We start from the raw sequence: 22446 nt of genomic DNA, 5'->3' as shown, positions 1-22446 counted from the left end.
ATCGTTAAGCAATGTCAAACCTACACGCGATAGACTTTTTTCCATCCGCGATGGTGATAATCTGACAAGTTGCAATATACTCCATTTACAACTCCATATACTAATATAAAAGCTTGGTTTCGTGTCTCGTGACTTTGACATGTCTACCAGAAATCCGCACACGTCGCGTACGGAAATGAAAATATTATCCTCCCGGGTAAGACGCTGAATAAAATATCGCATGTTTAGAGAAAGAGTCGCGCGACTGCGGACCAAGACATTGCGCCATCGACTTTATATCGCTTACAATAAAAGCATTCCCCTCGAGCTCGTGTAACGAGCGCGATTAATATATAAGGGGAAAATATTATCGCGCGCACGCGTGTGCGTGTCTGTGTGTGGACAGTTTTAACAAATATTATTTGCGCATTCGATTCGCGTAATATCGATATTCTCCAGTGTTGAACAGGTAAACAGCGTAAGCGCCCTAGAGCCATAAACGCGAGCTTATCGGACCTATACGCGTGGAGCTACTCGGATATCCCATTAAGAGCTCGATGAATCGATTTTATCGAGCGCCCTGCGTCTAATGAACGGACGATGATATATATATATATATATATACGTGAACGTACGTCCTATACATGTATGTATGTCGATCGTTTCTCTCCTCCATACGAGAGATGCGCGGTTCCTGTTAACAGTTGGCCGCGAGGCCAACGAGCGGTTCATTGATGAATCTCGCGCGAGCGAGCTAGATTGCTCTCTCCCTCTCTTCCTTGAAAAATTCCGATGAAAAGCGGCGACGGATGTCCGACTTTGCTTCAATAAAGAAATCCGCATTTATCGCCCGAGGGAAACTGCCGATCGATTCGTCGAATCGCATCGTATTTCTGCGGCCGATTAAATAAGCGATCAAATACTTTGATCATTTCATCATTTTTTGTACTCAAAGCAAAAAGCTGTCGCATTTATTAGTCGGTTAAAGCGATGCGAATTAGCGCGCACATTTTCCATGTCACAAATATAATGGCCAGAGTTCTCGTTTATTACGACTAGCAACGTTTATTACCATAACGCGGAGATAAAACATGCGTGTCGTCGTGATATACGTTATCAACCGACGCATTTATCAATTATATTATCATGCATCGTACGTATCGTACGTATTTACGCATACAGCGAGTATAATGCTTTTCAACATAATGTTTATTTATTCAGCCACTCATTAGGATAATTGAAACAAGGTAATTAAGAGTGATATAACGTGACATTTCACGTTTTATTCTTTGTCGAAATATCTTTCGTTTCGATTGTCATTCCGACAGAGTGTTTGCTTAGAATTATAATCAGGTACGTGATATTTATATAAAAAAACGTCATTTCTTACTTCTTATCTCTAGAAGCGCGGTCTATCTCTTTCAAAAAGAGACGCTGTCGGTTCTTTAAACGAATGGAAAAATACATTGAACGCAATGCGAGATTTTTGAGGGGAAAAAATGGAGCGCGCGAAAAAAGACAGCGGAGGCCGCCTGCGAGTCCGACGCCTTTTTAGCCGGTGGATTTATGAGGATCTGTCTCTCGCGTTTATTGAAACTTCCGGCGAAGAGAGAAAAGGGGAAGGCGGACAACAAGTCGGCCGCGCGTGCGAAACTCTTGCGTGCGCGTGTATGCGTGCTTCGGCATATTAGGCACGCAATAAAGTTTGAACAAACGAGAGAAAGCTGTCGCAGTTTCTTTCGGATTGACTTTGGCGTGATAAAAAGACACGAATATCGATCATTCGCGCGAATAAATTTTCGCGATATATAATTTGAACGACTGTTTCTACAGAGAAATAAAAAATCGCGTTGGACGGAATGGAAACGGGTAAAGCGACCAGATCGCTCGACTTTTCCTCCCCTCTCTCTTTCGCTACTAATTGTCGTTTGCTCGCGTACGCGTTTGCGAGACGGCTCGCAAAGTGTCACGCATTGTTAAGCGGATCACCGGGCTAATTACCAGGTGTTGATTGGCACGCCTAACGAGTGCGAGATGTATCCGACACGCCGCAGTCGCTGTTAAAAATCTCGCGCCCGAGTTTCACGCTCTCCTCATTGCACGCGTTGTGTGCATTGTGTGTCTAAGGAAAAAAAAGAATCGTCATTTGAAAGACGGAAGACGCACCGTTATCCCGCGGATGATTTCTTGCGGGGACAATGTACTCTTTGCCGGGTAATGACGTCAAGATTTGCTCCGTTAACTCCCATCTCTCGAGTCTCTTCGTGATCGCCTCTCCAACGGGGACACGCGTTTTCAAACTGCTTAATTACAGAAAATATTTCTCGTTTCTAATCCTATATAGAAATGTCTTAATCCACGACGGCGGCGATATGGTTGAAACACGCACGGACAATTCTGACGTTCGTGAGAATCGTCGTGAACCGATGTTTTTTTGTTCGGCCAAGATGAATAGCTGTTGGCGTTTTCGATTTAATGACACACGTCCTTCCTGCGTTTTTGCGCGGGTCGTGGCACTTAAGTGCCAACATCCGACAAAAGTGCCCGCTGCGAGGCGCAGAAACACCTGTTACAATTCGCAAGGGTGCGCACGATCGATATTACGTCGGGCCTGCTGCGTACAGCTTCTACTAAAGTTGTGTGTGTGTGTGTGTGTGTGTGTGTGTGTGTGTGTGTGTGTGTGTGTGAGTGTGTGTGAGTGATGCAAGATTGCATAAGAACGGTAAAATATAGATGGTATGTTGCAGGAAGCGTGTCAATCGCAAAGAAAAAAAAAAGAGAAATGATCGATTTGATCCAGACACGCTTTATCTTTGTTCGAAACTAATCGACCGCAAAGAAATTCGAATACAAGTACATTTTATTACAACTGACACTTTTACACGCATTCTTTGGGAATTGATTAATGTTACGTTTGCAAATGTCGACGACAAAGAAAATGGCGGATAATTTTGGCGAGCCTTTTATAAATATAAAATATGTCAGAGTTTTCAACCTGTATCTCGAGCCTCGATTAAAGAGAAGGTAGAGTTTTGAAGAAGAGAGAGGTTTTGACTTTACACAGAGAAAAATATCATTCTACTGCCAAGAAAAGCGATTATTCAGTTTATTTTTCTTTTTTTAAGTAATAGTTTTCTTCAACAAAGAATATATTCTTGATAATAATCTTCAAATATACTCGTCACAATTGTTAGAAAATCTCATTATCATGTACTCGAAAGGAGAATTTATTTTCTCTTCTCAAGAATATTGTAAAGTTGTATCAAGGAAAAATCAAACTTACTTTACGTCGACTCTTGTAGCAAGCAAACCAAATTTTTGTTTTAATTTAATATTGTTTACTAAAATTCAAAATATATTCAATTAAATTTAATGCTTGTGATAAACTTATGATATATTTGCGGATATACAAACTTATGATATACTTCAAATAAATAATATTTACTTGAATACAGTATACATTTTTCTCTGTGTGAGAACAAGCTTTTGGAAATCGACTCGTTAAGATGGAAAATCTGAAAAAAATCTGTTAACGATCCAAGGTTTCGATCGCGCGTTTCCTTGTACGAGCGCGCGTACGGCGTAGAAACCAATTCAGGATCGCGTCTCGCGAGTCCAGGAAGTCCCCCTAATAAGGAACAAAGACATTTCCATAATTAACCATTAACGAACAGCTCGTACGTCAGCTCTCGCGACTCGTATGTATCTCGAACGTCGCTATTTAGCGTGGCAATTGGGCGTGGGCGAGCCGATCGATTACCAGGAAAATTGTCCCCGAGATATCGCATCTCGTATGCATCGCTTATTGCAATCTCCCCCTGGCGAGGCCTCCTCGGTGTCATCGATCATGCGCGAAAAAATTCTGCGAGCCACGGATGTTATTTAAATTTCAGCGACTTTATATCGCGAGTGATGGGAGAGGAATACGATATTACCAGCACGAATCGCAATTTCTCGTGGCGAGCCCTTAAAGAATGGTGTCATCGATCATGCAAATTTCGCATCATTCGCGATAAGGATAATAACCTTATTTGAATTTAGCGTCAAGTCTTCAATCTTCATTATTACGTCGTGATCCTTGATGCCTCGCTGGCAATCTGCGTGTGTGTGTGTCGCCTCAACGTCTTATTGAATTCGCGTAATGTGTAGATTTGTTGGAGAAAATTATGTTAATATCAATTACGCTCCAATTCTTCAAAACGATCCATCTCGTTTCTTATCGTTATAAAAGATGTGTAAAAGCTTAATCACAAGAATTATAAACTTAATTTTCTGCAAAGCAGCAAGAAATTATTCACAAACAAGCATTACTAATTTATTATATATATAATATTTTATTGTATAACGTCACTTTTATACGATGCTACATTATTCTTCCAATATAATTTTAATTTTAAAAAAATTAAGTGTGTTACATAAATATACTAATTGCACAATATTATTAATGCGGTAATAAACGAGCCTTGAATGAATAAGTTATATGTTTCGTATGTTCCCCCATTCTTATTCTAATCGAGTCAACGTCTTTTTTATGACCATCGGCAGGCCCGACGACTTTTGTCACTCTCATAAATGTAATTGTGATCCGTACTCTTTTAATAGGCCCTTTGCAAACTGCACGGCAAACATCTGCGCTCCGATTCGAACGAAATAATCTTTGTTGACTGCCTTTCTTCAAATTGTTTACGAGACTAATTCGAATCATTGAGGTGTGCTTAATCGAAGTAAATTAACAAGAATTTCTGCTCCCTTTTCGTTCTCTCGAAAAAAAAAAAAAAAAAACGATCGCCACGTGCGTTCTCCTTAATAAAACATCTCGGTAATGGCGTCCTTTAGGAATCGTGACCCGGTACTAAAGATATAATAATTGTCGGGCAACCTAGGTGGTCGTACCTGGCAGCCGCGAAGCGTTGACAATGAACCGGCAACGAGCGGAGCTTCTTCTTCTCTCGTCTCGCCCTCCCTCGACGATCCGGTCGTCCACTCTCGCCGTGGCCTCTTCGGCGTTCGATTGTTTTCCGGGGTAAGAGTCGGTGAGGCGGAGAGGTGAAGAAACACGACGTGTGGGCCTCTAGAGTCGCTCCTAGGCCGCGCGACGACCTTTCTCTTATCGTGGAATCGTTTACATTGGCATTACCTCGTGCGCGATGCGGATGATGCGAGACTCCTACGCGGTGTTCTCGCGCTATTGTAACGCGTGGGGAACGTGTCGAGTGCCTCTCTCTTCCACCCGATTGTCGAAAATTGCCGCATCGCCGCAATTTTTCTTCCTCTCCGCCTCGCCGCTCGCGCCAGCCTCTCCGACAATTAATCATACGCCGCGCCGCGTACATGGAAAAAAAATATCTATCGCGCAGTCTCGACGCGGAAGTTATTATTTCTCGAAACTTTGCGAGCCCCATCAGGCGTATCTCGGTATAATTAAGATCCGAATTAAAATTCCGCCAAAGTAAGATGCTCCACCGGACTAAAATTAAATCATATCGCGAGCTAATGATCGCGCATGACTGTACCTTGAAGAGGAAAGCGAATAATATAATATATACTTGAAATTATACAGTGTGTAATTTTTTTGTGCTTACTAATATATATTTGCACATTAATGACAGCGCCGAAATTCCTCGAGTCAGGTAGAGAAAAAAAAAAATACTTTGGCCCGTTTGCTTTCATTCTTGCGTGTTTCTCGATAATTGACTGGGACCATGAAACACCCTTGGATGTTTCGTCCGTCTGTTAACCGTCAAGAAAAGATCGAATCGTCCTCCTTTAAGAAAAGAATTTTCACTTTCTCCAATTCATTTCGCGACAGGAAATTGACATTGTCGCGAGGATTGAAATCGAGATAAAATGTTCACTTCTTTCCTTCTCTGTGAATTTTACAGATCACGTTTCGCGTGAGTTTTCAAATTACACGAGTGTACAGTGGAAAGAAAAATGTAGCCTACATCTTAGCAAATGAAAAAAAAAACATGTACACAAATTTTATATTAATCCGATTGTCGAAAAACGGGGAATTATCTCTCAACTCTTTCTTCTTTAATGTTTCAGCCACAAAATTTGGTACTTACTGGAGAGTTTCCGGACTGCGATGTAAAGTTATGCGACTTTGGCATATCGCGATACATCAGCCACGGAGCAGACATACGAGAGATTTTGGGCACGCCCGATTATGTCGGTGAGTCTCTTACTTCCCGTGCCATTCGTCTTCGTCTAAAGACTACTTGGATGAAAAATGCGTCCTTTGTGAATTCGCGAATAAGCGGTAAAAAGACTTTGGCTAATCTGTCAGCGTTATAATCAAAACGGGATTATAACCGTACTGGACACTTGTACGTTTTTCTAAAAGACCTCGCGTGTCGTTGAGAATAATATAACCGCATAATCCTGATAGCGAGCTCGAGTTTTCATACGATGCCGCGGCATCGCGTACAAGCGGCGAACCAGTGTGCGGTTTCTAGTCTCAGAAGTCGATTCGAGTACATTTGTACGCTTTTCTTCGACCTGTGCCTTGCGCCGCGAAACGGTTCGTCCGCGGTTCCACTAGGAAAACAGCCGCCTTGCATAATTGAACGGAACAAGCCAGTCGCCAACTCGACAACTAGTTGAAGAACCGCACGTGGTCGCCTCGGTCAGAAGGAACCTTTTACAATCTTGCAACGGTTGCAATTACGCACCGCGCTAACGGTCCTCTGTTTCAAGTGGACAAAAGTGTCGGACAATTACACGCGAAGCGCGAAATTAGCTAAAGGAATAACTTTAACGTTACCTCGTCGCAAGATTGAATAAAAAAGTATAATGACACGAGATCTTAGTACCGGGCGAAAAGTCTCAATCGTCATTTCCTCGTAAATTTAAATCGATCAATTAACGTCAGCTTTGAGACGATTCGCGGAAATTAGCGAGACCGTACGCGCGAATTAAATAGCCTGGCGATTAAGCGGAGCGGACGGACGCTGACAGAGGCTGAGGAAAGAGCTCGGAAAAACTGGCGCGGTCGGAAATGTGCCGATACAAAGCGGTACGATTCGAGTGTATAATTAGCGTTATTATGCAACGAGCGAGTCGACTCTAAGCGACCGCGCGCAGACCGCTAATACGTTCATAGTTACGATTACTATTATTATTATTATTATTATTCCCGTTGAAGAGAGAACGTGCGCGCAAATTCCTCGCAAGTTGACGCGCGCGCGGCCGTAATAGGGGCCGTAATTGACGAAAAGACCGAGAAAGTTGTTTTTCTCTCGGGTTTAATTAATGCTCGAGTGCAACTCGCGCTCTCTAGCATTAGGATTTGATGCGTCAGATCCGGATGCATAAGACTCTTTCAATCTTGTACGATAATATAACACTCGTCTTATCTGTCTAGCCCCGGAGGTCCTAAATTACGAGCCGATCAGCCTGGCTACCGACATGTGGTCCGTTGGCGTGCTACTCTACGTGCTGTTAACGGGATGCTCCCCGTTCGGCGGCGACACCAAGCAGGAGACGTTTTGCAACATCAGTAGATGTCGCCTGGACTTCCCGGACGATCTCTTTGAGGATGTCTCCGAGGAGGCGCGCGATCTCATGCGCAAGCTTATGGTTAAGGATCCAAAGTAAGGGTTAGCGAGAGAGAAAGAGGAGAGGAGAGGAGAGTAAAATCGAATATAGTAAAGGAGAGAAAAGGAGGCTCGAAAAGTTTGATTCGGATGCGATTAAAGCAATGAGCGTAGAGCGCCAATCACGACGAGATTCATTGATCATCCCGAGCTATCGGGAAAAAAGCTTCGTTGTCGTTGTTCGCCATTTATCTTCATACGTTCCATTCGAAAGATTTTCCCATTCGTTACTCCGACGCGATCGTCGTCACCGCGAATTACGCGATTACGTTACACACCCACGTCGTAATTTCTGTGCCGTATTTCTCGGTCGATCGATTTTAGCCTCGGTCGTCGAATCGGGAGTCGAATCGAAAAGTAGTTCGTCTTGGGTGACGAGTATGGATGAACGCGTCACCGGAGAAGTCGAATTCCCGAAGGGGGCCGTTGCAAATAATTCCTTCACGGAAGCCTACAGCGATCTACCGAGAAGCTTACCGGCGCTTACCTCGAAGCGAAAGCGGATACTTGTACTCGCGTTGATTACATTGTTAGTTATACGTATGTAGCCGATTATGTATGTCGGCCGATTTCCTAGAACGAAAACAATCGCATCGCGTAGACGTGACGCGTATCGTTGCAAGCGACCGTCCGCGCGCCTGTAACCGGGATGATGACGGGCGATTCGGAGTCGGTAGAACGCGAGATGTTTGAGATTCAAATTTAATTAACGGAACGAAGACACCTATAGCTATTCATTAATGTTTCATTATATAGATTCTCGAAACGATAGACTCCAATTAAAGACTTTGAATTTAACTTTTATCAAGTTATTAGTTCCAGCTTTTTGGCTTCGATTACTGTACAAGATGCGGCATCGAATGTCATCATTATTCAAGGTCATGCAAATTTCTTTGAAAAATTTCTATATATATATATGCGCGAATTAATAAAGCCACTAGTCTAATTTACAAAGCGCGCAAAGTCCTCCTCGTATGTGTGCGAATTACATTTAGTAGGTTCGCGGTCGTTTTTCTCCGTCGAGCCCGTCTTAACGCTTCGTGGATTATACCGTGCACAATGACGACACTGTGATTCCACCGAGATGCATTTATTAGCTCGTCCGGTCGAGGATAGGAACTGTCATCGTCGAGTCTCGCCTTGGCGAATACGGCGAGAAAAACGATCGGCGGCCACGTCCGGCGACTTTCTTCGAAGCGGGAAGAGCGAGGCAGGCGAGTTCCGCTGAAAAACTCGTAGGTTCCCTTATCGCGCGGACAGCTGAGAGGAAGTCGCTATCCACGTCCTTCTCCGCGTGCGGTGCTTTATCGTGCGAAACCCGCATGACTTATCGTCACGTCCGACAATGTTATGTGTGGCGGTCGTCCCGCTTCGCTGACCTATGAATTACCTATGTTTAGACTCGAGGAAGCTGCACGCGTTGCAAAAAACCGGAATCAAGACCCGGCTACGACGTGCGAAGAAAAAAAATACGTTTAGTAATTTGTCATTTGGCATCGTTTCCACTAAGATTAACGTGTTCTAGATTAATGGCGAGAGACAGCGTAACGATTAATTGAATGCGAGCGTGATCTATAAAACTGCCCATCGTAATCACCATAATTGCTGCGTTATGCATTTTTCTAATTCCTTCTACGCTACTTCGTGGAATTATTACATCAACCTATTCAGAGTCACAGACTTTGTCCGCGCCGATGTTTCGCCATTCGCACGACCTAAACTGTAGCAATGTAAACTCGTGACGTGCGAGATATTAATTCGCTTACACGGAACAAACTTTTGCTCGCGTAAGCATTTTTTGCTCGGACCCAGATAGAATCCGGAATTAGAGAAGGGGGACTGGCCCTCGAAATGAAACCGGCACGTTTCGCATCCGCGACGGTTATTATTTGCGTATTTAGTTAGTACAATCTGTTACTCCGTTATTAAAGACTTTTCGTATCGCGTTCCGTATGTCCTTCAAAGTCGGTCGATACTTTAGGCGACGCGGTCGCACACACTCGGCACGAAACAGCCGCGTGAAAAATGTCCCGCTGCGAACCGCCACAATGATGGCCACCGTCCGGTGGTCGTTTATGTGACGGGTCTCTTAACCCTTTGACACTCTCGCTCTTCGAGTTAACGAGAATGACGAGAACGAGTCGTTCGTGGAACGAGCCTGTTATGCTGGATATATAGGTTCAAGAGCGTCGTACCATAGTCAAATCATAGTCACCGAGCCTCTTTTTCTTCTCAACTCTGTTTTCTAACACGGATTACCAGAGTCTAATCGAGTGAAAATTTGCAAAAATCGCATCTAATCGCGTTGAAAAATCTATTTTTTTTATGTATCCTTGAAAATATCGTCAACGTTTCTCTCTTTAAGTATGCGATTCTTGTTTTGCAGTGAACGCCTGACGGTGACCGAGTGCCTCCAACATCCCTGGTTCAACATGTTCGAGCAGCCGTCGGCGCCGCTGCCTTCGACGATGTGTTCCACGTCAGATGACAGCCCCGCGGCGGACTCCACGACGACGCTCTCTCGAGGAGAGAGTTCCTCGCCGTTATCTTTACCGCTCGCCAACAGTCAGACCGCGTCAAACGCATCGTCGACACCCAAGAGCAGCGACGGTGAAAAGCAACATCGTTCATCCACGACCGGTGTGTGTCACAGCCCTACGGAATCTTGCGCGAAACCGACGAGCCCGCGCGCCGTCTCCTCGCATACGGAAAACTTGTATTCGACATCGAGACCGTCGCCCCAACCCATCAGGTTCGGCCTGAGCCCGGACCGCAGGGACACCTTCAAGAAAAACATGGATTCGTTGGCGAGAAAGTTCTCCGGCACTGTTGTGCCGGAAATCGTCATCATCGAGACGGCCGCTAGATCGTCGACGAACGCTGTCGGCAGCGGTGTTACTCATCAGCGTCGCGCCACCGCCACTCATACGATGCCCACGGGTGGCGGTGAGGTGTTCAAATGTACGCCCGTCTTTATTCTCGGCGAAACGGAACAGCAGTGCAGCAGCGACAGCGGTAGCGACACCGTCTCCGAGATCTCGACCGATAGCTCGAGCGATCGTAGCAGCATCTACTCGGATGACTCTCTCGATTTTATTCTGTACGGTAAGAGTCAGGGTAGAGCGAGCTACCCGTTTACCGCCGCCGACGCGACCGCCGACAGATGGGAGCAGCAAAGGCATCACCGCACCGCGCACAGAGTATGGCCGCCCGAGTGTAGCGGCGTCGTCAGCAAAGTGCTCAGTCGCTTGACGTCGGAAACAAGCGGAACAAAGATTGCAAAAATGCCGACACCGCCAACGGCGACGGCGACGTCAGCGATGCGCGGCAGCGGCAAGACCGGCCTCGAGGCGCTCCGCGAACGAAGCGGTAATCTAGTAGTTATCAGGGAGCCCATTCGTGCCGGTAGATATACTAGGTATAGCGAGGTGCAATGCGAATCGGTGCAAGCGCGGATTCGACGGTTCCAAGTACGCGAAGCCTCCTAAAATCGTTCCGCGCCAGGCTTGCGCCGACAGATGTCAATGTTGAATTTGTATTCGCCAGACGTCTTGGCAAGTATTCTCAAGCTCCTTGAAAGAATTGAGAGCTTTGAAGCAAGTGTACATATTACATAATTATCTGTACAGTAACGTGGAAAAGAAAGGAGGGGCAGGAGGTTTTGAGCAACGAGATGTTGTATCCGAGAGACATGCGAAATCAAACATAAAGGTGGAAGGAAAGGGACGGGCAAAGTTCCTCAAGGTTTTTTTTTTTTTGAAGGCTGTGACGACAAAAGTTTCTCGGAGATTGCGCGCGTACACGTTTTTCTTCTATAAAACTATAAATTATATGAGTTTTGCGAAAAATGAATTTAAATTCTCTTATTTGATTGTTGTGGCAGAAACTGATGAAATCAAGAGAAAGAGAGAGAGAGAGAGAGAGAGAGAGAGAAAGAGAGAGAGAGAGAGAGCGGTACCGTGTGCCATCCGATAATTGTCAAAACAAAAGGAGAGATTATTCCCAAATCTATTTTTCGTAAAGCACATAATGCTGTGATAGCGTTAGCGGAGAATGCGGTGTGTTTTACTTTTGCCGAAACTGCAACTGAATAAAGATAACCCATGTTTGTAAGATTTAAATAAGAGAAATTTTGCAAAGCAGCACCGTATAATTTAATCGCGACATAATACTAACAATATTTCGTAGCAAGAATAAACAATAGTGCGCAACACTATACCACACAAGAACCTGATCTCCAGAATCATTCAACAGCCTTCCGGAGGCCTTAGCCCGATTTTCGCCGGATTTTCCTTGAGAATCCGAGATTGTGCATAAAAGCGTATGCGGTCCATCCGTGATTCACTATGTAAACGCTATGTAGCTGCGTAGTGCGAAACGTATCGCACGCGTATACGTGCCTGTACACGTGTGCCTTTGCGAAGGTGCCGACGAGAGATCGTTGTATCATATCAAAGCGAACAAATGGCTGTTGTACATACGAATGAGAGCGTACGCGCGTAGATATGTATGTATGTATGTACGTATGCATGTATGTATGTATGTATGTATGTATGTATGTATGTATGTATGTATGTAGTATGTATGTACATACGTATGTATGTATATGAGTATGCGTACGTGTGCGCATGCTCTTTGTGGAGCGAGCAAGCGGTTTCGAAGAGGGCGGTTTTAATGTACATATCGAATAATTAGAGAAGGGATGAGTGACATGTCTGCATCGGCTTGCAAAAAGATGCTTACGGTTACGGTGACGCACAAATTACGAGGATGATCGCGGAGCAAACGAAAAATCAAATGAAATTGTTGCACCACTTGACATTGAATTCCGCGGAATGGAAAACACATTCCATCGAACGAAGACAATCACCCGCTCACGGTAACGAGAATGGCTCTCTGACAGATCTTCTCGCCGATAAGTGTTCGATTTACGGATTGTAAATGGAAATATGCGTTCGAAACCGCAAGTACCGTGTATCGAATCAATGCGATGAGATGAGATCGCTATCGATGTGATGAGATATTTTAAACGAGGCAGCTTTAGCCTATCGTTATCAATAGACTGACCGACCGTCCTTTCGAGCTGAGGAAAGCTCAAATATCATCGCGTGCATATGCACCAAGACGAGATTTAGACGCGTTGTACTTTTTATTCAGAGCGAAGGCCTAATTTTAAGATACAATTTCTTTAGAAGCACAATATTTATTAATGAACATGTGTTGTCACATATATGTATCAATCATTGATGTACGATTATCGAAGCTCAAACTCTCATTCGATTTTGAAACAAATTGATGTCGCATTTCTAGCAATCTGTATTTCAGTCTCGGTGCATCGCGCGCGATTCCATTGAAATTGCCATATTAACTGATTGTCGTGTTTAACGATAACCAACAATTCAGATAGATACATACATTTCCGGTGCCTTCTTTTAAAGAAAGATCATAATTGCATGCGCGCTCAACATATCAGTCGCCAGTGCCTATGTTTACTTTGTTCGATACGTGGCGAGATTTCTCGAATCACGAGACTACGATGTACAAAAGGGAGAGAAAGAATGCATGTCCATGGTGTGAAGAGTGCCTTAATTGCGCGCGAATTTTGCGAGGAGATCGAAATTGAGAGCCTAGACGAGATTTCTAGGCGTCTTTAATTCCAGTTGGCTCGCATCATATGGCTTCAATGAAGGAGGTTAACAATGCGGGGTCCTTAGATGTCAGTGAACTCTCTTTGCACGAATCACCGAAAACTTGACTCTTGTTATCACAAAGAATGCTTCTTCGTATGAATGACATCGCGAGTATAGATATTTTTTCTTTCTTTTTTTCCTTTTTCGATAAGTGTCAATTATTTTATACTTTGGAATCACAGCATTCTTTCGTTTTTAAAACTATGCAATGTTCTACATGGCAAAGTATAATGAAACGATCGTCTGTTCTTCGAGCTTTCATAAAAACGCAAATCGCAATAAGCGAAATATTTGCGGAATTTATTATCACGCGCAAATTGAAACGCGCAACGAATGCTAGTCATAAGCACGGCACATTTTCTTTCTCACGCTCCCGTTCTCCCTTTTTTTGCGCCTTCTAATTTTCTTTTAGTTTGCCGCGATACGTGACGTTACGTTAGTGAGACGCTAATGAGCGACTTTGTCATGTGAGATAAGACGGGAAAGAAAGAAGAATGGACGAGAGCGCTGTAAACACAACTAATAATGGATTTGGTTGACCTCTGGTTGGACAGGATGAGAGCATTGCTCGAAATCTGCACATTTTTCTGCATAAATCCATAAGATGCGAAAGAAAATGTAGTAATTTTCCAGTAAATGTTTTATATTTTAACAATATAAAGATTCCTCATGTGTATATACAACATATATATGCATCCTGAATCTTTTTATTACATGTACATTACTCGTAAAGAGATTTAATGTTTTCGGTGGTTCTATTCTCAAGAATAAATATACTTTTGACTATGTTTGTTTATGTTGACTGTGTATTTCAAGAACTTATACTACTTAGACTGTGAAAATGTTGAATTTCTGCAAACGTAATTCAATCACTGAAAAATATAATTGAAAAAATATCGAGTGAAATCGTGTAATATTTTGGTCTCTTCCTTGTGGCTGCTTCAATCATTGCGTGCGGAATCGAGTGAAAACGAAAACGAAAGCGCTAACCGTTCTCTGACCTCGTGGACCGAAGCGGTTGTTTGATCGATTCAATCTTTTGAATTACGATGATTTTGTAATTTTGCCGGAATTTATCAGAACAGAAGGGGCGATTGTACGAAAATTGGATGCGCGTGAAATGCATCATTCACGATGCATCAAATGCGCACATTGTATACGCACAATTTTAACACGTATAGCCCTTTTCGAATTGCATGTGCACATCTATGCGCGGCAGTCTATCGTTCGAGAATGTGTCTCCGAAAATCACACACACGCATAGAGCGGAATTATCTTGTAATATAATTTTGCTACGAGATGGGCAGCGCGATTCAAACGAGCCGACTTCTCTCGCGGCGCAATTATTTATTTACTTAATTTTTTTGTGATATGTCATTAGTCAGAATTAATCAATTTTCGCATTATTTTTTCGTGTAAATTCAACAATTCCGTGAGAGAACGCGTCGTCTATTGTTTTTTGCGCGACATGCCCCCCGCGTTGTCCGATATATTCTCTTATCATTATCATTATATATTATCTCTTCTCTCTACAATAATTATATATATTATATATTATATTATATATACACAATATTATTATACATTATTTTATTATTATTATTATTATTATTATTATTATTATTATTATTATTATTACTATTATTATTACTATTATTATTATTATTATTATTATTATTATTATTATTATTATTATTAATAATACCGAAGGAATTAATCGCGAGGGTAACATCGCGTACATAACTGCTAAAAACCTCCTGTAAACACTTCTGTCATTGTATTAATTTTAATAATACATACGAAATAAAACTGCAACAATACACTCGAAAATATAATGCGACTTTTCTGCCGTTTTATTTCTGACATTGTTTTCTCGACAAGATCAATTTGTCAATATACGTTTGCTCTGGATATTCTAATATTGATTTCTTCATATACAACAATGTCGAGCGGGTTGCCTAGTAAAAGGATTTTTGCATATGACGCGAGTCGAAAATCATTGGGATCTCCTGACATTACATGCATTGGTCAATGCACTTGAGACACGAACAGGGAATCCCTTTCACGCATTAATGCGGTTATTCCTACCAGTGTTATTATAAATAATTCAACGCTTCCTCTCACAAGACGACCAAAGGGTAGAATAGCAACGCGATTAAAAAATAGAGAAGCTGAAGAGGAGAATCTGCGCTTCTGCGTGTGCTCGATAAAATCATGATACGGACCAAAGACAGGGCAGCTCTGGATTCACGTTTGCCTATCGATATAACGAATGGAACACTTTTTCCGAAAACCTTGTCCTTTGTCCTATAAACAGATATATATATATATATATATATATATATATATATATATATATATATATTAGAGCGACACATGTGTGTTTTAATTCACGATACATCCGCCGGAATAATATTAACAATGATGACAGAGCAAACGGAGAAACTGCGATTATACATTGATACGATTGTGTCACCGTGTGACTACGTAATCAACTGATACAGGCAGAAATACTGCCATTTTAATAGATAATAACAGTGTGCTCGCTATAATCATGCATTTTGCAATTGAATGAAATGTGATATAATCGTGTACAAAACCGCACGACTTTACCTTGATGTAGGCTGCCCACGCATCGCGTTTGCATATTCAAGAACAAATTCAGAAATTTACGGCATACATAATAAATTTTAATCTTCTGTAATGTGGAGAAAAAGATACCGTTTCAAATTTTCAATTATTTGCGTTTCATTTCAAATCCTTGCAATTTCTCATTGATGAAACTTGATGAATAGTGACTTTAGAGAAAGCGCCCACAAAGAAGAGAATTTGAAACTTTTTCGACACTCGAAAATATATAATAAATATCGAAAATATAATTTATATATATATACGTTTATTGTTGGAAAATTTTATTCGAAGCTATCGGCATAGAAAAAAAAAGTTGTACAATTTTTCTCGAGTCATATTTACGAGGTGCAAAATACAATCCAGACTTCTCACGCTCAACGCGGCGCTTTCATCCGCGCCGCGTCGAATTGTGCAGGAAAACGAAAGATGACGACGGAGAGGCTGTGTCTCTTTCCACTTTATCCGCCGTGACGACGGCCTTCGTGGACTCTCAGCCTCTCGGTATACTCGGTATACCGATAATGGAAAGTGCCGGGGGCGACGAGCGATTACTTGGCGATTCGTGGCGCCTAGAAATTGCTAAATCAACGCCAGCGTGCCGATCGTAACACCTGGCGCGACCAAATAAAGTCGTGCCGCCGCCGCTCGCGCTGTCGAATGATAATTCGTTAATTTAGCGTCGTATAGGTCAGGGTACGAGTTGCAACTATCGAGAAGAAAGAGAAAGAAATCAGAAAGAGGGGACGAGAAAGAGAGAGAGAGAGAGAGAGAGAGAGAGAGAAAGAGAGAGAGAGAGAGATATGTAACATACTCGCGTATGGAATCGCTCAAACTCGAAACAGAGACCGATAAATGCGGCGTGCGAGCCTCTAATTACAAGGCAGACCGATTTCATCCTGGCGTTGGATTTAAAGCCGATTCACACACCACGTGCTGCGACGATTAAGGCTGCCGCGATCTTGACTTCCCTTAGGCGATTTGTGCGAGTTTCGATAGCTTTCTCTCTCACGATAATGAAAAGAGAAGGGTGAGAGAGAGAGAGAGAGAGAGAGAGAGAGAGAGAGAGAGAATTTAGACTTAGAATTAGCCTCTCTAGCATTCTCTTTGCGATTCGTATTCTTACTTCTTACATGGAAGCATCAATCGAGGAGTCGTGAAATTTGAATTTTTCAGACAACAATCGGGATTAGGCACTCATCGCGAACCGGCATAAATTACGAAAATTTTTTATTTCTTTATATTTCATTCGATTACCGATATCCTTTTAAGATCAATATCTGCAAATTCTGAACAATGCTCGTGTCCGGTACCAAACAAATCCAAATTACTGTCCCTTATACAGAGACAAGCTGATTATTAGACACGGTATTTGGATCGTTTCTGTTGTGTTTAATTCTAATTGTAAGATCGTAAATCATAAGGAAACATGTGCACGTGCAGCGCGCAATGGTACGCATCATCTTTTATGGTAGCTGATAATTTGCATTCCTCGTGAAATGCCGTCGTGAATGTCTCCTTCGTCGTGCAAATAACGAGCCTGGTTGTAGATCCGTCGATGAATTTAGCGACTTTGCGAATACCTTGTGTAATAAAATGTATATATATATATATGTAATTTTTTCATATCTTGAATAAGTTTCTTAATTTACAGCATCTAGTATAAATATATGAGTTTGCTCAGATATTTATAATTTTAATTATGGTGAAAACACTCGATGCACTTCCATTTTGCTGACCTCCATCGCTCGTATCGCTCGCGGAATTAAATTCTCTAAATTTTATTCGCGCACGCAGACTGCACGACAATAAAAGTTTCAATGTTTAAAAGGAGCCACACACATGTTGACGCGCTTCTTTGGAAATGAAACAAATTTAAAGCTGCCTACGTCGGATGCGCGTCAAGTTCGTAAATCGAAAACATTTTTTTCCCTCGAGGCAACCGAGCCGGAAGAAGACCGAGTGGTCGAGGGAGGTCGCAGGCGCCGCTTTTCGCATCGCGACGACGGCAAGAAAGTGAGACGTATCGATTTTATTGCGCGCGCGAAAACGTCAACGTATCGTGCCGAGGACGGGGATACGAATAACGAGGCCCATCAAAGTCAACAATGACGCGCGGCACAAATTTATCGCATCTTGCCGGTGGAGGCAGACCTATAAACAGAGATCATTAAGCGCGAGCACATACACGTCGCCCTCTCATCTCGGGGATAATTGATTTCGAACAGCACGATATATAGGAGCCGACCTCGCATCTGTCACGTATGTCTCTCTCCTCCTATAAATGTCGCGGCTTTTCCAAGTTATCGGCGAGTTATCGCGTCCGGTGGATGAATAGCCGCTGAAAAGTTGGCATTTTAATCTTTCGGTTACCGCGAGATGAAGACAGTAAATCTACATAGTAGAGCTATTTTATTATACGCGAGGAAAAATTTGCATTCGACATCTTTTTGACATAACATAGGAAAGCGAAAATACAGCAACAATCTTTCTCCGCGTGTTGGATAAGTGCATTCACAACAGATTGAACTTTGAAACGCAAATAACGTATCAAAATAAATATATATATATATATATATATATCTTCTACTCCGGTCATGACAGTGACGTGTCAACATTGAAATAGAATTCATGTCTGTCGATGCTAAAATTCCCTTCTCGCTTTAGTACCTATCGGCAGACGCGTGTGCGAAGGCCTCATAAATAATATTACCGGTGGATTGCGATGCGAGTTCTGTCCTCTCTACATCGAAAATACACATCGTGAATACATACATCGTAAATTTAGATTATAATAGAGGATACCGATTCGGGTTCATTGATCTCTCTCTCTCTCTCTCTCTCTCTCTCTCTCGTGAAATGAAGGAAACGCAATTTATGAAATTAATAGCGTAAATTGCCGACATTTCATACGCGACTATAAGAAAACTCTCTAATGAGATCTTATAGGTATATAATATTAAAGTCCCCTTCATAAACATAATATATAATATTCCTTTTATCCGTGCGAGCGTGTATATATATATATATATATATAATAAGATGTAATCTTAAACTTGCGACCAAAAAGAGGCGCGACACCTTGAGTGTTTCCAGAGGCTCTCGATTAATTTTAAATCTCGCGATATTAGGATTCCGCAAAGACCTTCGTCTTTGCGGGATTGACACTCGTGTGATTATCCGAGTGTCTTGGAAAATAAATCGTCGAGGACTTTTGAGCGACAGAGTAGCAACGTTTCTCGAGCAGCAGCCTCCGTTTTCGCGCATAAAGACACCGTCTGTGTAAACTTTCACGGAATGTTCTTTGTCGCTCCTTTGTGGAATCGACGGTTGCACATGGTCGCTATTTGTGCCTGGTATCCTCGTATCTTCAAGTATGTTTCGGTATTTTACGTAGAAGCGTACGTGTGAATATTCCGCGTCGCGCGAATGGTGACAAGCAATTAGTACTGACAATTAGCACCGAGCGAGTTGTCTTTGCCGCACCGCTGATCATGTCAAGGATAATCGCTCGTCTATTCACGGTTCAACTACCTTCGATCGACTGACTCAAACCAGTTCCTTTTCCTTTCTTTCCGATCCGATTCTCGATATATATATATATATATATATATATATATATATATCTATATATACGCACGATGACGCGCACCGTCCCTCGACTCTTTGCGTTTACGCACCAACTGAAAAATATGATAATCGGGCAAGCTTTACCCGCGAATATAATGCGCGCTTCATAACGATTCCTCTCATTAGAAAGATTTTTGATCGTTAAGGGTGCATTGTATTAATTTACATGTAGGCAATTAGAGGAGATAAAATAGTGGCTTGTTTTATCGAGAGTCGCCAATAATATTGGTATCGAATTTACAAAAGATACCTCCATCGAAATGTATATTTATGAACGAAGCTTTGGAGAGGCAACCTTGCGACATCGATTGCAAATTACATCGTAAATAAGCGCGGATTATCCTTTTGGTTATAAGCATTCGCGACACTTTCTCCTCGTCGTGAGACCCATCTAATTACCATTAGTCCCACGTGCGTTAAATTCAAAGATGCACTTGTCCATGATATTACGGAAAAAAAGGATACTTTTTGGCAGACTTGATAAATGAAGCCGTTAAGTAAACACATAAAGTGTTTACTACTCGCATTTGGAATAAAGAACGAAAAATGGCAACACAAATCGGCCGGTCCATCAATAACGCCGAAAGAGGCGAGCGTTCGTCTCTCTCATGGCGGTAAATAGGCGAGGCCGGGGTCTTGGAAAAAAAGAAAAGTTCCTGGAGATTTCTCTTGGCAACAGCCTCTCGACTCTCGCTTTCGCGCGCTTTTCCGCACGATCGCGAGCGGTTCCGGGTTATCTCGCGCGAACCCGCAGGTCATCTCTATGCAAATCCGCCGCGGTAAAACGCGCCAATGGACGCGTTTTTTTTTGGCACGCTCTCTCGTGATCTGCCATGCGCGACGACACAGTGATTTTCAATTATCGTACGATCAGGTTCTATTATTGTAACGAGAAAAGTTAAAGGTCGATCCGGTTACACGAATCTCTTCCTTAAACAGATATTCCATATCGATGGAAATGTGATTGCGAAAGATGAAAAGAGAATCTTTCTTCCTCTTTCGGAAAATAAATTTAGAATACGGGATATTTTTTATTTTTAGAGCTAGAGATTTTTTAAACGTTTATCGAATCAAACTACATTTTAGATGAGTACAGAGATCCTTATGATGTTGAGAAAGAAATTGGGCTCGGCTCAGCTTCGTCTAAGATTTTTCATTTTTTCCTGAACATGAACATCTCATCGTCATTATTGTTGCTACTTTTTTATTTGCGTCCGCGGCACCAGATAATGGTGGCGATGATGATGCTGTGGAGGATCCACTCCGACGTAGGTGGAATCCAGTCGTGCAGCGATCGTAGCGTAGATGTCCGGGCGCGAGTGCATTATGCATGTACATAAATTGCGCCTCGAGGAGAGGCGGGACGGGGAAAAGGAGAATTTCTACCATGGTCCGCTACTTCCTTTCTAGATTCCTCGCCAAAGTGGCTCTTGCATGTCGTCGATCGTAATAACGCAAAGATACTCTTTGTACAATCCCCGTCGAGAATCGAGATATCTTTGCCATTTTGGATTCGAGATTCCATGATTCAATAATGTACTTTCGGTATTTGTATTTAAATTATTCGACAGATCAATCGAGTTAAAATGGGTACATTTAGTTATTTACATACGAATGCACACACAAAGCCAATTAACCCATTATTAATTTTTAAGATATAAATATGTAAAACGCTGCACACACACACACACATACACACACATGCAGTATAATTAATCGGATATCATTTCTAGACAGTGTATGCTATTGTTTATTTCAGTTTCAAAATGTTCTACTTTTCCAATAATTACATATATGTGTGTGTACTTGTTGGAAAACCAGAACATTTTGAAAATTAAATGAGCAATAAAACATACCGTCAAAAATGAGATTTTCGTTTATTCCATAAATGGTTCATCAATCGTTTGAAATTACTGTACATATTTTAGGAATAGTGTTGATCCATATACATATGTAATCAACAATAAAATTACATTTGTCGAATCGTTTTTCGCGCGATAATAATAGCAAACCCCGCTACTTATTTACATATTAAAGCACTATTTCATGTCCACCCATAATTACAAAGTTGGACCACGAAAAGAGGATTTCGATCCGACCCTGAAAAGAAAGGAAAAGGAGAGGAGGGAAAAGAATCGCGACAAGAGGTCGCGGGCGGATCGAGGGGGATCCAAGGGAGATGACGGGATTTCGGTGTCGGTATCAGACTCACGACGTGTTCTCTGGCGTGCGAAGAAGGAAGAGAGCGAAGCGGAGAGGAGCACGCGGAGGAGGACGCGGTGCTCTCGTTGACTCTCTGGCGGCGGTCAGTTTCAGCCTCGGCGCTGGACCGTGAGCCACGCGATTTCTGCTCTCTTTCTTTCTTTCTTACTCCTTTTTTTCCTTCTTTCTCTCTTCCATTCTCCATCCCTATCTCTTCCTCTTTCACTCACTCACTCACTCTCTCTCTCTCTCTCTCTCTCTCTCTCTCTCTCTCTCTCTCGTTCCGTCTCCTGCAAATGGACAATTGCAAAGATGTAAAGATTGACGTCGATCTGTTGTTGCGTCGCACAGCAAGAGTTGTCATCTTCCCGTGATGATATAGAATGATATCGCGCGCTTTGGCTCGTTCCGAGGGCGTAATTGATCGAGAGGAGATCGAGCACGAAGAGTGTGACCCGTGAAGATTGAGAGCAAGAGTGCAGATTCGGTGGCCGCGATCTCGTGACCGGAAAAGCAACGACTAGTCATTAAAATAGAACCGACGTCTTGATAATTGCGGAAAGAAGATCCAGAGTAAAAAAAACTCGGTAAATCGCGAGTGCGCCAAGCGTTGAAATCTCCGCTGTCACTAGCAAAGCAAGCGGCGTAAAACACAACAAGCGTACGATTTTGAATATATATTGATACGCGTATCCTCGCAAGTTTGCGTTCTATTTACC

General features: G+C 42.5%; 1 protein-coding gene across 1 annotated transcript in view; it reads left to right on the top strand.

The window, feature by feature from the left end:
- Positions 1-14079, top strand: part of LOC105249947 (death-associated protein kinase related) — a 78884-nt gene extending 64805 nt beyond the window's left edge. The window contains exons 4-6 of the mRNA XM_011255766.2: positions 6028-6154; positions 7346-7574; positions 9964-14079. Coding sequence (XP_011254068.1) covers positions 6028-6154; positions 7346-7574; positions 9964-11065 — 1458 coding nt within the window. The 3' untranslated portion in view covers positions 11066-14079. The remainder of the gene's footprint in view (positions 1-6027; positions 6155-7345; positions 7575-9963) is intronic.
- Positions 14080-22446: the final 8367 nt, after the last annotated feature.

This window comes from Camponotus floridanus, unplaced genomic scaffold (genome assembly GCF_003227725.1).
Source record: "Camponotus floridanus strain SB8 unplaced genomic scaffold, Cflo_v7.5 scaffold218, whole genome shotgun sequence".
Classification (NCBI taxonomy): Eukaryota; Metazoa; Arthropoda; class Insecta; order Hymenoptera; family Formicidae; genus Camponotus; species Camponotus floridanus.
The sequence above is the reverse complement of the archived record's forward strand: the minus strand, read 5'-3'. Positions and strand labels throughout refer to the sequence as shown.